The 15413-nt window shown below is 38.9% G+C and overlaps 2 protein-coding genes across 4 annotated transcripts in view; one reads left to right on the forward strand and one right to left on the reverse strand.

The window, feature by feature from the left end:
- Positions 1-9748, forward strand: part of LOC139749511 (dnaJ homolog subfamily C member 28) — a 59752-nt gene extending 50004 nt beyond the window's left edge. For all 3 annotated transcript variants that reach the window (XM_071663460.1, XM_071663458.1, XM_071663459.1), the window contains 2 exons: positions 4082-4219; positions 4397-9748. In XM_071663460.1, coding sequence (XP_071519561.1) covers positions 4082-4219; positions 4397-4654 — 396 coding nt within the window. In that variant the 3' untranslated portion in view covers positions 4655-9748. The remainder of the gene's footprint in view (positions 1-4081; positions 4220-4396) is intronic.
- LOC139749512 (serine/threonine-protein phosphatase PP1-beta catalytic subunit) overlaps positions 1-15413 on the reverse strand; it is a 269037-nt gene that overhangs the window by 123796 nt on the left and 129828 nt on the right. The gene's annotated exons all lie outside the window — the stretch shown is intronic.

Consider the following 15413-nt stretch of genomic DNA (forward strand, 5'->3'; position numbering starts at 1 on the left):
CCTTCCACTTCTGACAGGTAGATCATCTTTGTCCATATTTCTTTGTTTAATCTCTCATTATGCCCAAACCATTTCAGCACACCCTAGTCAACTCTCATGAATCAGACTGTGCTTCCAGGGGTGTATCTCGGGGAAATAGTGCCTATGGCAAGCACTGAAATTGTGCCCCTGTCCAAACATATGACACCAATATATTTCATTTTTATTACCTCCACCAAGGAGATTATGTTTTTATCGGTATTTGTTTGTTTGTCTGTGAGCAACTTTCAACAAAAGTTATGAACAAGTTTTGATGATATTTTCAGGGAAGGTCAGAGATGACACAAGGACCAATTGATTAGATTATGAGAGTGATCCAAATCATTGTCTGGATCCAGGACGCTATCACGGAAATATCAATTTTTGTGAATAACTATCGAACTAATAATGATATCAATGTGATTCCAAATGCCAAAGATATGTTTTCATGGAAAAAATCTAAATTTTTAGGATTTAACAATGCCATATGGGTGATAGGAGCTGCCTTGGCAGAGGTTTGCACTTTCCGAATGCAATATCTATTTTATTCAAATATATCTAGAGAGTATTGTAGTAGGATATGGAGAGAACTATTCAAAAGAAGAATCCAAAAGACTCTGTGAAATGGAAAACCGAATTTAGGAATTGTGAGGTAAATGTGTGATCAGGATGAGATTATTAAGAAAAATAACCAAATCCAACCACCCTTCATTGAATAAAAGTTTTATTCAAATATATATCTGGGCTTTATATAAGAGTTTTGTTCAAGTATATATCTAAGACTATGTATTATATTTGTAGACATAAATATTTAGGTTAAGCAGAAAGTCTCACCAGAACATAAATTAAACTATAACCTACTTAAGCCAGAGGTACCCAAACTATGAAAATTACACTGTAAAATTAATGCTGAAAACCATTGGTTCTTTGAATAGTAAATAAAAAAAGTAGTATGAACTTAAAAGTATTTTTGGAAATATATGTATATGTAGGTTTGCGGCAGGAGTGTGTGATGTCTCCATGGTTGTTTAATTTGTTCATGGATGGGGTTGTTAGGGAGGTGAATGCAAGAGTTTTGGAAAGAGGGGCAAGTATGAAGTCTGTTGGGGATGAGAGAGCTTGGGAAGTGAGTCAGTTGTTGTTCGCTGATGATACAGCGCTGGTGGCTGATTCATGTGAGAAACTGCAGAAGCTGGTGACTGAGTTTGGTAAAGTATGTGGAAGAAGAAAGTCAAGAGTAAATGTGAATAAGAGCAAGGTTATTAGGTACAGTAGGGTTGAGGGTCAAGTCAACTGGGAGGTGAGTTTGAATGGAGAAAAACTGGAGGAAGTGAAGTGTTTTAGATATCTGGGAGTGGATCTGGCAGCAGATGGAACCATGGAAGCGGAAGTGGATCATAGGGTGGGGGAGGGGGCGAAAATTCTGGGAGCCTTGAAGAATGTGTGGAAGTCGAGAACATTATCTCGGAAAGCAAAAATGGGTATGTTTGAAGGAATAGTGGTTCCAACAATGTTGTATGGTTGCGAGGCGTGGGCTATGGATAGAGTTGTGCGCAGGAGGATGGATGTGCTGGAAATGAGATGTTTGAGGACTATGTGTGGTGTGAGGTGGTTTGATCAAGTAAGTAACGTAAGGGTAAGAGAGATGTGTGGAAATAAAAAGAGCGGGGTTGAGAGAGCAGAAGAGGGTGTTTTGAAATGGTTTGGGCACATGGAGAGAATGAGTGAGGAAAGATTGACCAAGAGGATATATGTGTCGGAGGTGGAGGGAACGAGGAGAAGAGGGAGACTAAATTGGAGGTGGAAAGATGGAGTGAAAAAGATTTTGTGTGATCGGGGCCTGAACATGCAGGAGGGTGAAAGGAGGGCAAGGAATAGAGTGAATTGGAGCGATGTAGTATACCAGGGTTGACGTGCTGTCAGTGGATTGAATCAAGGCATGTGAAGCGTCTGGGGTAAACCATGGAAAGCTGTGTAGGTATGTATATTTGCGTGTGTGGACGTATGTATATACATGTGTATGGGGGTGGGTTGGGCCATTTCTTTCGTCTGTTTCCTTGCGCTACCTCGCAAACGCGGGAGACAGCGACAAAGCAAAAAAAAAAAAAAAAAAAAATATGTATATAGATAGTCTTTCTTATCCCTGGGGATAGGGGATTGAGAATACTTCCCACGTATTCCCTGCGTGTCGTAGAAGGCGACTAAAAGGGGAGGGAGCGGGGGGCTGGAAATCCTCCCCCCTCGTTTTTTTTTTAATTTTCCAAAAGAAGGAACAGAGGGGGCCAGGTGAGGATATTCCAAAAAAGGCCCAGTCCTCTGTTCTTAACGCTACCTTGCTAACACGGGAAATGGCGAATAGTTTAAAAGAAAGAAAGAAAGATAGTCTTTCTATAGATATATGTATACAGATATTCTTTCTATATATATATGTATATAGATATTCTTTCTCCCCTATCCCCAGGGATAGGGGAGAAAGAATGCTTCCCACACATTCCCCGCGTGTCGTAGAAGGCGACTAAAGAGGACGGGAGCGTGGGGCTAGAAATCCACCCCTCCTTGTATTCTAACTTTTTAAAAGGGGAAACAGAAGAAGGAGTCACGCGGGGAGTGCCCATCCTCCTCGAAGGCTCAGACTGGGGTGTCTAAATGTGTGTGGATGTAACCAAGATAAGAAAAAAGGAGATATAGGTAATATGTTTGAGGAAAGGAACCTGGGTGTTTTGGCTCTGAGTGAAATGAAGCTCAAGGGTAAAGGGGAAGAGTGGTTTGGAAATGTTTTGGGAGTAAAGTCAGGGGTTGGTGAGAGGACAAGAGCAAGGGAAGGAGTAGCACTACTCCTTAAACAGGATTTGTGGGAGTATGTGATAGAGTGTAAGAAAGTAAACTCTAGATTGATATGGGTAAAACTGAAAGTGGATGGAGAGAGATGGGTGATTATTGGGGCCTATGCACCTGGGCATGAGAAGAAAGATCATGAGAGGCAAGTGTTTTGGGAGCAAAATTGTAACGTAGAAGCAGTAATACAACTGATAGTAGCAAAATATTACTATAGTTGAAAAGTAGGCAAGTTTCTTTTTCATCTCAAAACCAAACTGTAAAAAATGTCAATTGGGTAGCATATGTCAAAAAACAAACCTGTTGAATGGCGCCCCCTTCAAGTGGCACCCAGGGCACCTGCCCAACCTGCCATACCATACACCACTGTGTGCTTCCTACCACACCTCACTCTTACACTGTCCTTACATGTTCAACCTGCCTTACACTACATATTGTCATCAGGCATTTCTTTTCTTGCATGTTTACCCTCCTTCATTCTTTTACATTTAGGGCTCACAACTTGCACCTGTGCTACACTGTCAGGATACTTTATCTTCAAACATATCCATCTTTGCCCTAACACTGACCTCTCCTATGCATTCTTCAATGCCTCCAGCACCTTTTTGACTCACTTCAGCTCCCAATGTCTATTCCCAGGTACCTAAAGTACTACACTCCCTCCAGGTTCTCCTCATTCATACTCACACTTGAAACATTCTTCTTGCTCCCTTACTATACTTCATTATCTTTAAAGTGCTTTTGTTCACATTTATTCTCAACTTCCTCCTAAACAAATGTGTGGATGGAAAGCTACTAAATGCTATAAGGAGTCTTTCTCAGGAGAATCAAACATGTTTGAGTAAGAAGGGAGAAACAGTAGCTCGAAGTGAAGGTGGGTCTGCATCAAGGGTGTATTGTGTTAGTATTGTTCAATTTGTTCATGGATAGGGTGGTGAAGGGGTTTGATGCAAGCATCTTGGAGTGAGGGATGGGTCTGCAGTATGCTAAGGATGGGGAGGGATGCTCTACTGGTTGCAAATAACAGGCTCTTATGGTTAACTTGAGAGGAAAACTCCAGAAGCTTGTGTGAGTTTACAAGTGAGTGTGTGAAACATCAAAATTTCAGGATATGATTACACAAAATAAACTAGTAGGAGAGCTCGCAGAAGTCATGTGAGAAAAGACAGACATTATAAAACAAAAGGATAAATTTTTCTTTGTTGACTAATATTTTTTCCCTTTGTAGGTATTGATTAATAATGGCTATGCACCAGAATGGGTAATGCTAGAAAAAGAAATAAGAGAAGACCGAATGCATCTTCGAAAATTGCTATGGAAGGAGCGAGAAAGACTGGGTTCTTTGCCATTAACCCCTCAAGATGAGGTGATTTAGATATTTTCTTATAATTCAAGAATGAATAAAATCTGCAAAGAAGCATGTAAAAAATGTGTATGTAGAAAAATAGTATGAAAAATTTTTTTATGTATAAGAATAGTAGGTGAAAAATGAGTATGTCTGAGAGCCATATTTCATTTTCTTTCATAGTGATATTTGTTACAGGTACTGTGGAATGCATCTCTGGAACAGCTTCAAGACAAAATCATAATGATGAATAAGAAAATCAACAAATATAATCTGTTAGTTCCTTTGCTTAATCAACAAATGGTGCACTTCCCATTGCAGTTGGAAGCTGAAAAGGCTTTAAAGCAAGGTTTATCAAAGGATCAAATACCAAAGAAAGAGGATAAAAAGATCACCCCTAAAAGAAGAAAATTTTTTAGACCATGGAATATCCTAGGAATATTTAGGAATTTATAGTCTGAGGGTCTTGTTTTTTATATTATGCAGTGTTCAACTTTCAGAGTTGTAGATTTCTGTTGAATTATTAAGTTATTAAACTAGCCTATATTTGGTAGTAGTACATACATAAAGTTTTAAATTATAACAGCACAAATATGGTTACCCATGGGGGCTGAAGTGAGTCATAGAGTGGAACAGGGTGCAAAGGTTGTGAAAGCATTGAGGTGTTTCAGTGGTCACTGTCTATGAGGGCAAAGATGGATGTGTTATGATATAGTAGTACCAACATTGTTTTATTGGTACATGCCTTGGGTCCCAAATAGACAAGAATGGAAGATGAAGGACATGTTCGAAATGAAATGCCTGAGGACAGTATGCAGCGTGAGGAGGGTTGATTAAATAAGGAATAATAGTATAAGAGAAATGTGTGGTTGTAACTGGAGTTTGACTGAGAAAGCTGATCAGGGTGTGCTAAAATGGCATGGAATATGGAGAGGATGAGTGAAGAGAGAATGACTAAGGGGATAAACATGTTCATCCCAGAAATGGAGGAAGCAAGGGGAAAGGGTAGACTGACAAGGATATGGAAAGATGGACTGAAAGAGAGTTATTGGGGCTTGAACATTCAGGAGGATGAGGGGCATACATGGGGATAGAACAAATTAGATCAATGTGGTATACGGGCAGCAATGTGCTGTCAGTGGTAAAATAGTTTCAGGAAGTGGTGAGAGGAAACCACAGAATTAATGGCTTGGATGTGGATGACAGCAGTGGTTTTGGTGCATTATTTCTGACAGCTAGAGAGCAGGATTGAGCAAATAAGACCATCTTAGTTATTTCTGGTACTACCATGCTAATGTGGGAAATGGGAAGTTATAAAGAAATGGGGTATTGTTTGAGGAATTTTGATTTTATCTCATGAATATGAATACTATTTGATGTGGATTTTATTGTGTGTACTACTGTCTATGCAATGAAATTAGTGAGAGAGGTGCAATGTAGTATAATTCATTAGTGAGAGAAGTTGCCAGAGTATTAGTCATCACTAATAAGTTTTACCACTGTATACCATCAGTAAAGAGGTTTATCACTATATACCTCCAGTGAAGGCAGTTTACTGCTTTTATATATGCACCATCATTGATTGTCATACGAAAGCATGGATGTCACTTTACTACAATTGTAGACCAATGGTTCCAGCACTCTTCCAAGTTGGATTCGACATCATTGCAAACATCCTACTAACTTTAGTATGAAGTCTCCGCAGTTTAGAAAGGTTCCTATTTTTCATGTTTTTTAGTGTTAGAATTTTGTTAGGTTTCTTTCCTTTAGCAAAGTGGGAATCTAGGTTTTCTGAGTCCTTTTTGGCCTTTCTTCAGTACCTTTGCCTCTCTTGGGAGTTATGAAGCCTGTCAAAGTATTTTATCTCACAATTAAGTTTTGTAAAATATTTCTGTCTAGATATGATTTTATTCTGAGTATCAACAGCATCTCAATTTTGTTTTAAGTCAACTGAATATTTTGTCTTTCATGAGATATGTAAAAAACATCACTTGTGTTTTGGCAGCAACCAGGTTTCTTTGCATGATATTCAGTTATTCCTAAATATTGCTGAGTATTTCTTTAGCTATACAAAAGCAAGTAAAGGAAACACAGCAAGGATTTTTATCAAAAGGGCCAATCTACAGAAGGAAACTAATCTGGAATAGGACACCTGAGTTTTATAGCTCCTTTGCTTATGAATGGGTATAAGTTTTGAGTATAATTTCTCTCTTGTGGATACTCCAGAAACTGCCTATGGCAACTTTGTGCTTAAAGATTGCCTGATTAGAATTTTTGTTAAAGCTTTTTGTAAAAGGAACCCAAAATATATAATCCTATGCAAATAATTCTAAGTTTTTAGGTATCTTTTTCATGCCAAAAGGTGCTAAATTACCATCAGACTTTGGTGTTTTACAAATGTCACAAAATCAGTAAAGGCTATAGAACTATTTTGTGTGAATGTGTGTATAAGGCATAATGCATCTGTGACTTTTGGAAGTCTCGGTATGCTTTAGGAAATGAAGGCAATCTTTGAAGCACTGTAACAATCTACTTCCTTACCAAAAGGCAAGACTGATCAAATTCTTTCATGTTTGATAACTTATTTTCTTATGTCATAAACCAATGTTTCTTGAAAAATAGGGAATTAATGATAGACATTTTGATGTCCTTAGATGAGAACTCTTTCCTACACATTTTCGAAGCAGGCTGATTTTTTTAGTGGACTACCTGTTGTGATCAAAATGTATGGCCAGAACTTCCTTTAAACCTAAGAGAATTGTGCCACATTTCAAGTATAGCTCCATGCAACTGGAGGCACATTTATAAATTCCTCAGTTCATAATTCATATCCAAAGCAGTGTATACTGTCTTGAGAATGGAGCCAATGAAGTCCGGTATCTTTTTCCTTTTTTCCTTTCTTTGTAGGTTGTGGTGACCAAACTTTATTCTGGTGAGGCAAGAGTACTGTAGGTGTTTTGTATGTTCTCTTCAGTTTGTAGTTTCCCATGTTACTCCAGAGGTTGAAGCAAACTATTCACTACAAATGTTTCCTAGAGATTCTCAGTTAGTTTGAAGGTCACCTGGTGTTTGATATTCATCCTCAAAGCATAGCTCTTCAAGTTTTATTCGTTATTCACTTTAATTAGGTCAAATGGATTTTCTAAAATTGCTGTTAAGATCTACATAAAGGACATTTATCAAATTTTCCTATTATAGGTATATCTGTTTCTAGGGGTAAAAACCTCAAATATTGTGAGAGGTTTTCATATTAAGTAAGAAGTTGTATTCAATTTTCCAGCTTTTCAAGCTATTTTCCTTAAAAGAAAGTACAGGATGAATAGTGCTATTGTTTCAGCTTTAATTGACATTATAATTTTAATTTACCATTCCAGCTGTGTAATGGCAAGTGTATACCCATAGGAAGCTAAGATCCTTTACCTAGGGTACTGCAGTTTACACCACATGGAATAGTTGAAACCCTTCACACAGATGGCAGAGGAATGAAGCCCTCACATTTTCAATGCTGAATTACCTGTAGCAAATTACCAGCCCTCTTATCATGTTCCAGGTTACATACATGTGGCTACATTCCCAATGCTATAATTCTGTCTTCCTCTTTTTTCGTACGTGTCATACCTACACAGTCTTGCCTCTTGTGAGTTCACCTAACTGCACCTCATCCTCTATTTATCCCTTCTAAATACTGATACTGACACTTTGATAATAGTGACTAGACTAATTAATATCAGTCCTTCATGACTTTTCATGGGAAGATGACTGCCTCTTCTTGTATGACTCTTGTCTATGCTGAGGGTAAAGTAGAGGTTATTGTTAAGCAGTGTCACATATCCCCATTTTTTCTATGACCAATCTGTGGCTCAGCCACTCTTATTACAAGGCAACTCAGGTGAAGGACCTGTCATACTGAATCTAGGAGAACTCTCCTACCTCTGACTCACATTTAACTTTCATCACCTGATATCAATGCAAATGTGTTAATCATGAGGTGAAGCATTCTTTTATCAAAGGGAATTGTGACAACCTGTTCTTCCACTGATAGGTCTTTCTGGTATTTAGCAAAAAGCATCTGTGACAGCTTCAGACATACTATCCTTCCTTTGCTTTTCTATGAAGAGCAACTAATTTTGATTCTCTTTGTTCCTCTAACTTCATCTTGGAAGACTCCAACATTCTCTCAACTCCTTGACACACCTCTTTACCAATCCAATGTTCCTACATATTACCATCATCTCATATAACCATAAAAGCACTTCTCTCTCTGGACTAAAGTGAGGAATATGGACCACATGTTACTCTTTCTACTGTTTGGAAGGCATGCACTTTTAAACTTGTGCCTATGCTTGTCAGTCTTTTCTGCTACTGCTTAGAAACCAAAACTTTTCCTTCATTGTGAGAACACCTATTGGTACAGCTTTTCTGAAAGATGGGCAAACTTGAACTTTTCTAACAATTGTCCTGCTGCTTTAGCTTTTATTGTTTTACAATTTGCAAATTTCCTGTTAACTTACATTTTCATAAGCATCTTGACTCTCACAGTGTTTCCTTTTATTGATATGGCTTTTGTCAGGAAAGATACATCAGATTTCCTTTCTCGTCTTACTAGTGTCCAGTCATCCCTCCCCGAGGGACTTTATGGAACCCTGTTTTGTAGCCTTTGATATCTTGGAAGCTTTTGATAGGGTTTGGCATCAAGGTCTGATCCCCAAGCTCCCCTGTTTTGGCTTTCCTTGCTCACTGTTGGCTCATATGTAGCTTTCTTTCGGGCTGGTCTGTCTCCACAATAATTGATAGATCAACCATTTCTTTTTCCCTATCAGCACTGATGTTTGATAGCATTCTGTCCGGTCTCTTATTTTGTTTCAATTTTTATCAGTGATTTCCTTTAATCAACTGATAACCAAATGAAATGATATGCTGATGATTCAACGCAATTTATATCAGACCTGCTTCATCTTCCCTCGCTTGATCCAAGTCTTATCTCACTACAAATGCCTACATAAACTTACATTTGTACAGGCTTTCCCAGTAAGGCAGAGGTAACCTTGTTACATAAGTCTAATGCATGTAAAGCCTACTTTCTCATTTTTTTGTGTAAAATTCCTCACAGTTTGTTAATGTCTGATGGTTCTTTAATTCCAACACTAAACACAATAATCAGTAACAGTTAATCTGTCTTGGAAATCCCAAATTGGACAGATAGCTAACTCTATCTTCAAAAAACTGAGAGTGCTGAAAACTTTTCTAAACAGTTAGATACAAGGAACAAATTTGTCCATTTATGAAGAGGTGACTGCTCTCACATTACAGGAGATTCTAGATATACAGTGCACATATGGTAAAGTCATATGTAAAGTAGCACAGCATATCAGCTCTATCAGTTTATTCACAATTTTTTTTTAACTATGGAACATTTAGAAGTTCATGTATTTTTATATTTATAGTGGAATTCAAAATTCTTTTTTTCATTTTTATAAAAATCTAGTTGATGACAAAGTGTCCTATGGATATATGGTAAAATAGATATGAAAATATATGAATTAAAAAAAAGAATGTGTATTTTGACTGAAACCACAGTGACCCTAAAAAATGACCATTAACAGTGGAATTAAGAATGGTATTCACCAAAAACTTTTTATTCCTAGAAAATTATCTGTTATTGATGTCTGCTTTTGATTAATAATTCCTTCAGCACCTATAGTAATGAACAAAGCTAGCAAAAAGCACACACCAAAGAAATATAGCCCAAATTTCAACTCACTAGTTACACACCTCATAAAGCAAAGAATACAGCTCAGATACAACCATTCACCATCAACAGAATCAGAGAACAAATCCAAATTATAAACTGCACCATCACTAACCTAATCTCTTAAAGACAAATTGAAAACTGGCACTCAAATTGGTGAATCACAAGACCCACACCAACCAACTCTGATGCACATTAAAGAAAATCCATTCTTATCATGCCAGTCCACTCCCCTTTCATGAAACACCCCTGACCCATTCCAGTGAAATTCCTTTTCCCAAAAAACACACAAACATACTCTTGAAACCATTCAAAACTCAGCCACAAACCAACCAAATCCCAAAACAGGAAGGTCATGTGTCACCTACACAAAATCCAACCAGAAACAAATGCCCACCCACTCCCACTGATGTAAGCAATGCAATTAAAACCATAAAGAACTCACCTGCTACAGGCCCTGACCAAAATATTGGACTGCACATAATTCATTAAGGCCCATTTGCAATCCATGCACTTAACAGAGATCTTCAATGACTCCTGACTAAACAACAACCAGCATAATACCAATCCTAAAACCTCCAAACCATCCAAGTTCCCCTCCTCCTACAGCCCTGAGTCACTTCTATTATTATCCAAACTCAGTGAAAAAGTGATCAACAAAATCAAATAAAACATCTCTCTCCATCCAACACAGCATGGCTTTAGACCCAAATCTATCACCATACTACACATTGAACTTGCACAACACATCCTAGGTGGATTTAACTTACCATACCTATCTTCAGCAGAGTCCTATTTGACACTGTACCTTGACACATCTTTACACAAAAATTACTTGAAACCAACCTCCATAACAGTGACAAAAAAGTAGCTGCCAATTTCATGGCTGGCCACCATTCCAGAGTCACTTACAACAGTGTCACCTATGAAACGCTTAACTCTACAATGGATTCCTCATGGAGCAGTTCTCTCTCTGAATCTCTCCAATCTCTTCCTACATGACTTCCCATTACCTCAGGTAAACCTCAATTTGAAGGTCCTTTCATATGCAGGCAACCTCACAAACATATCGCAACCTAACACCACAGTAGCAACTGGAACAATCACTCACCCAGAACAGAATGTCTGCATCTCCACGGAACACTTCAATCACTCTTTTAACCCAATGACATGAATACATGAATACAACTCACATCCTCTAATTATTTTGAACAAAAAGACTCCCACTGAGCAAAACGCCAAACATTCTAGCACTCACAATAATCATTGACTGGCTAGCTCCAAAACACACAAAACAGCACTCAGAACAATCATTGGCTGCCTAGCAAGGGCAAACAGTCAACACCTTCACAATGAAGCAAAGAATCTCCCAGTACTGCCCCACCTCAACATGTTTGGTACTCATTTTATGTAACAGCACTAGCTGTCTCCCACTGAAATCACTTTATAATTAACCATCAACCCCAAGTAGAAATAAAAAAAAACCTTTCTCATTCTTCAGAAACCTCTAGTCACAGATCCCCCCACCAACAACAAAAAGAACACTGTCAGAACATATAAATACTGAAATATTCAACAACATAAAACAGCCAACCTCCTCCCACAGTCTTCATCTCCACCCCACAAGACAAATATGGTGACCCATCAGTAACCATTCACCAGAGACAAACACATCACTCTCCCATGTATGCTCTCAATATCACCCATCATTAAAACCCTACAAACACCATTTCAACATTTCCCAAGACCCTTCACACCCAAGATACAACTATCATAAAGAAGACGTTGGGCATTCACTGCTCAATTGCTCCACACTGCATAGAGACACATACTCAACATAATGTGTTATGACCTATTCTCCCGATTGGTGAACATGGCCAGCTTCCTGTTCCCTGCAAGAGCCTCAAAGTAAGTAAAGGACCATATATATATATATATATATATATATATATATGGGGATTGGGGAGAAAGAATACTTCCCACGTATTCCCTGCGTGTCGTAGAAGGCGACTAAAAGAGAAGGGAGCGGGTGGCTGGAAATCCTCCCCTCTCGTTTTTTTTTTAATTTTCCAAAAGAAGGAACAGAGAAGGGGGCCAGGTGAGGATATTCCCTCTAAGGCCCAGTCCTCTGTTCTTTACGCTACCTCGCTAATGTGGGAAATGGCAAATAGTATGAAAGAAAGAAAAATATATATATTTTCTTTCGTCTGTTTCCTTGCGCTACCTCGCAAACGCGTGAGACAGCGACAAAGTATAAAAAAAAAAAAAAAAAAAAAAAATATATATATATATATATATATATATATATATATATATATATATATATATATATATATATATATATATATATAAAAAAAAAAAAAAATATATATATTATATTTTTATTATTCTTTATTATACTTTGTCGCTGTCTCCCGCGTCTGCGAGGTAGCGCAAGGAAACAGACGAAAGAAATGGCCCAACCCACCCCCATACACATGTATATACATACGTCCACACACGCAAATATACATACCTACACAGCTTTCCATGGTTTACCCCAGACGCTTCACATGCCCCGATTCAATCCACTGACAGCACGTCAACCCCAGTATACCACATCACTCCAATTCACTCTATTCCTTGCCCTCCTTTCACCCTCCTGCATGTTCAGGCCCCGATCACACAAAATCTTTTTCACTCCATCTTTCCACCTCCAATTTGGTCTCCCTCTTCTCCTCGTTCCCTCCACCTCCGACACATATATTCTCTTGGTCATTCTTTCCTCACTCATTCTCTCCATGTGCCCAAACTATTTCAAAACACCCTCTTCTGCTCTCTCAACCACGCTCTTTTTATTTCCACACATCTCTCTTACCCTTACGTTACTTACTCGATCAAACCACCTCACACCACACATTGTCCTCAAACATCTCATTTCCAGCACATCCATCCTCCTGCGCACAACTCTATCCATAGCCCACGCCTCGCAACCATACAACATTGTTGGAACCACTATTCCTTCAAACATACCCATTTTTGCTTTCCGAGATAATGTTCTCGACTTCCACACATTCTTCAAGGCTCCCAGAATTTTCGCCCCCTCCCCCACCCTATGATCCACTTCTGCTTCCATGGTTCCATCCGCTGCCAGATCCACTCCCAGATATCTAAAACACTTCACTTCCTACAGTTTTTCTCCATTCAAACTCACCTCCCAATTGACTTGACCCTCAACCCTACTGTACCTAATAACCTTGCTCTTATTCACATTTAACTTTCTTCTTTCACACACTTTACCAAACTCAGTCACCAGCTTCTGCAGTTTCTCACATGTATCAGCCACCAGCGCTGTATCATCAGCGAACAATAACTGACTCACTTCCCAAGCTCTCTCATCCCCAACAGACTTCATACTTGCCCCTCTTTCCAAAACTCTTGCATTCACCTCCCTAACAACCCCATCCATAAACAAATTAAACAACCATGGAGACATCACACACCCCTGCCGCAAACCTACATTCACTGAGAACCAATCACTTTCCTCTCTTCCTACACGTACACACGCCTTACATCCTCTATAAAAACTTTTCACTGCTTCTAACAACTTGCCTCCCACACCATATATTCTTAATACCTTCCACAGAGCATCTCTATCAACTCTATCATATGCCTTCTCCAGATCCATAAATGCTACATACAAATCCATTTGCTTTTCAAAGTATTTCTCACATACATTCTTCAAAGCAAACACCTGATCCACACATCCTCTACCACTTCTGAAACCACACTGCTCTTCCCCAATCTGATGCTCTGTACATGCCTTCACCCTCTCAATCAATACCCTCCCATATAATTTACCAGGAATACTCAACAAACTTATACCTCTGTAATTTGAGCACTCACTCTTATCCCCTTTGCCTTTGTACAATGGCACTATGCACGCATTCCGCCAATCCTCAGGCACCTCACCGTGAGTCATACATACATTAAATAACCTTACCAACCAGTCAACAATACAGTCACCCCCTTTTTTAATAAATTCCACTGCAATACCATCCAAACCTGCTGCCTTGCCGGCTTTCATCTTCCGCAAAGCTTTTACTACCTCTTCTCTGTTTACCAAATCATTTTCCCTAACCCTCGCACTTTGCACACCACCTCGACCAAAACACCCTATATCTGCCACTCTATCATCAAACACATTCAACAAACCTTCAAAATACTCACTCCATCTCCTTCTCACATCACCACTACTTGTCATCACCTCCCCATTTGCGCCCTTCACTGAAGTTCCCATTTGCTCCCTTGTCTTACGCACTTTATTTACCTCCTTCCAGAACATCTTTTTATTCTCCCTAAAATTTAATGATACTCTCTCACCCCAACTCTCATTGGCCCTTTTTTTCACCTCTTGCACCTTTCTCTTGACCTCCTGTCTCTTTCTTTTATACGTCTCCCACTCAACTGCATTTTTTCCCTGCAAAAATCGTCCAAATGCCTCTCTCTTCTCTTTCACTAATACTCTTACTTCTTCATCCCACCACTCACTACCCTTTCTAATCAACCCACCTCCCACTCTTCTCATGCCACAAGCATCTTTTGCGCAATCCATCACTGATTCCCTAAATACATCCCATTCCTCCCCCACTCCCCTTACTTCCATTGTTCTCACCTTTTTCCATTCTGTACTCAGTCTCTCCTGGTACTTCCTCACACAAGTCTCCTTCCCAAGCTCACTTACTCTCACCACCCTCTTCACCCCAACATTCACTCTTCTTTTCTGAAAACCCATACAAATCTTCACCTTAGCCTCCACAAGATAATGATCAGACATCCCTCCAGTTGCACCTCTCAGCACATTAACATCCAAAAGTCTCTCTTTCGCGCGCCTGTCAATTAACACGTAATCCAATAACGCTCTCTGGCCATCTCTCCTACTTACATATCCGTACATATCCGTGGGGATAGGGGATTAAGAATACTTCCCACGTATTCCCTGCATGTCGTAGAAGGCGACTAAAAGGGGAGGGAGCGGGAGGCTGGAAATCCTCCCCTCTCGTTTTTTTTTAATTTTCCAAAAGAAGGAACAGAGGGGGGCCAGGTGAGGATATTCCACAAAGGCCCAGTCCCCTGTTCTTAACGCTACCTCGCTAACGCGGAAAATGGCGAATAGTTAAAAAAAAAAAAAAAAATATATATATATATATATATATATATATATATATATATATATATATATATATATATATATATATTATTATTATTATTATTATTATCATACTTAATTACCGTCTCCCGCGCCAGCGAGGTAGCGCAAGGAAACAAGACAAAAGAATGGCCCAACCCACCCACATACACATGTACATACATAAACGCTCACACACGCACATATACATACCTCTACATTTCAACGTATACATACATATAGATACACAGACATATACATATATACACATGTACATATTCATACTTACTGACCTCATC

This window comes from Panulirus ornatus, chromosome 7 (assembly GCF_036320965.1).
Source record: "Panulirus ornatus isolate Po-2019 chromosome 7, ASM3632096v1, whole genome shotgun sequence".
Taxonomy (NCBI): domain Eukaryota; kingdom Metazoa; phylum Arthropoda; class Malacostraca; order Decapoda; family Palinuridae; genus Panulirus; species Panulirus ornatus.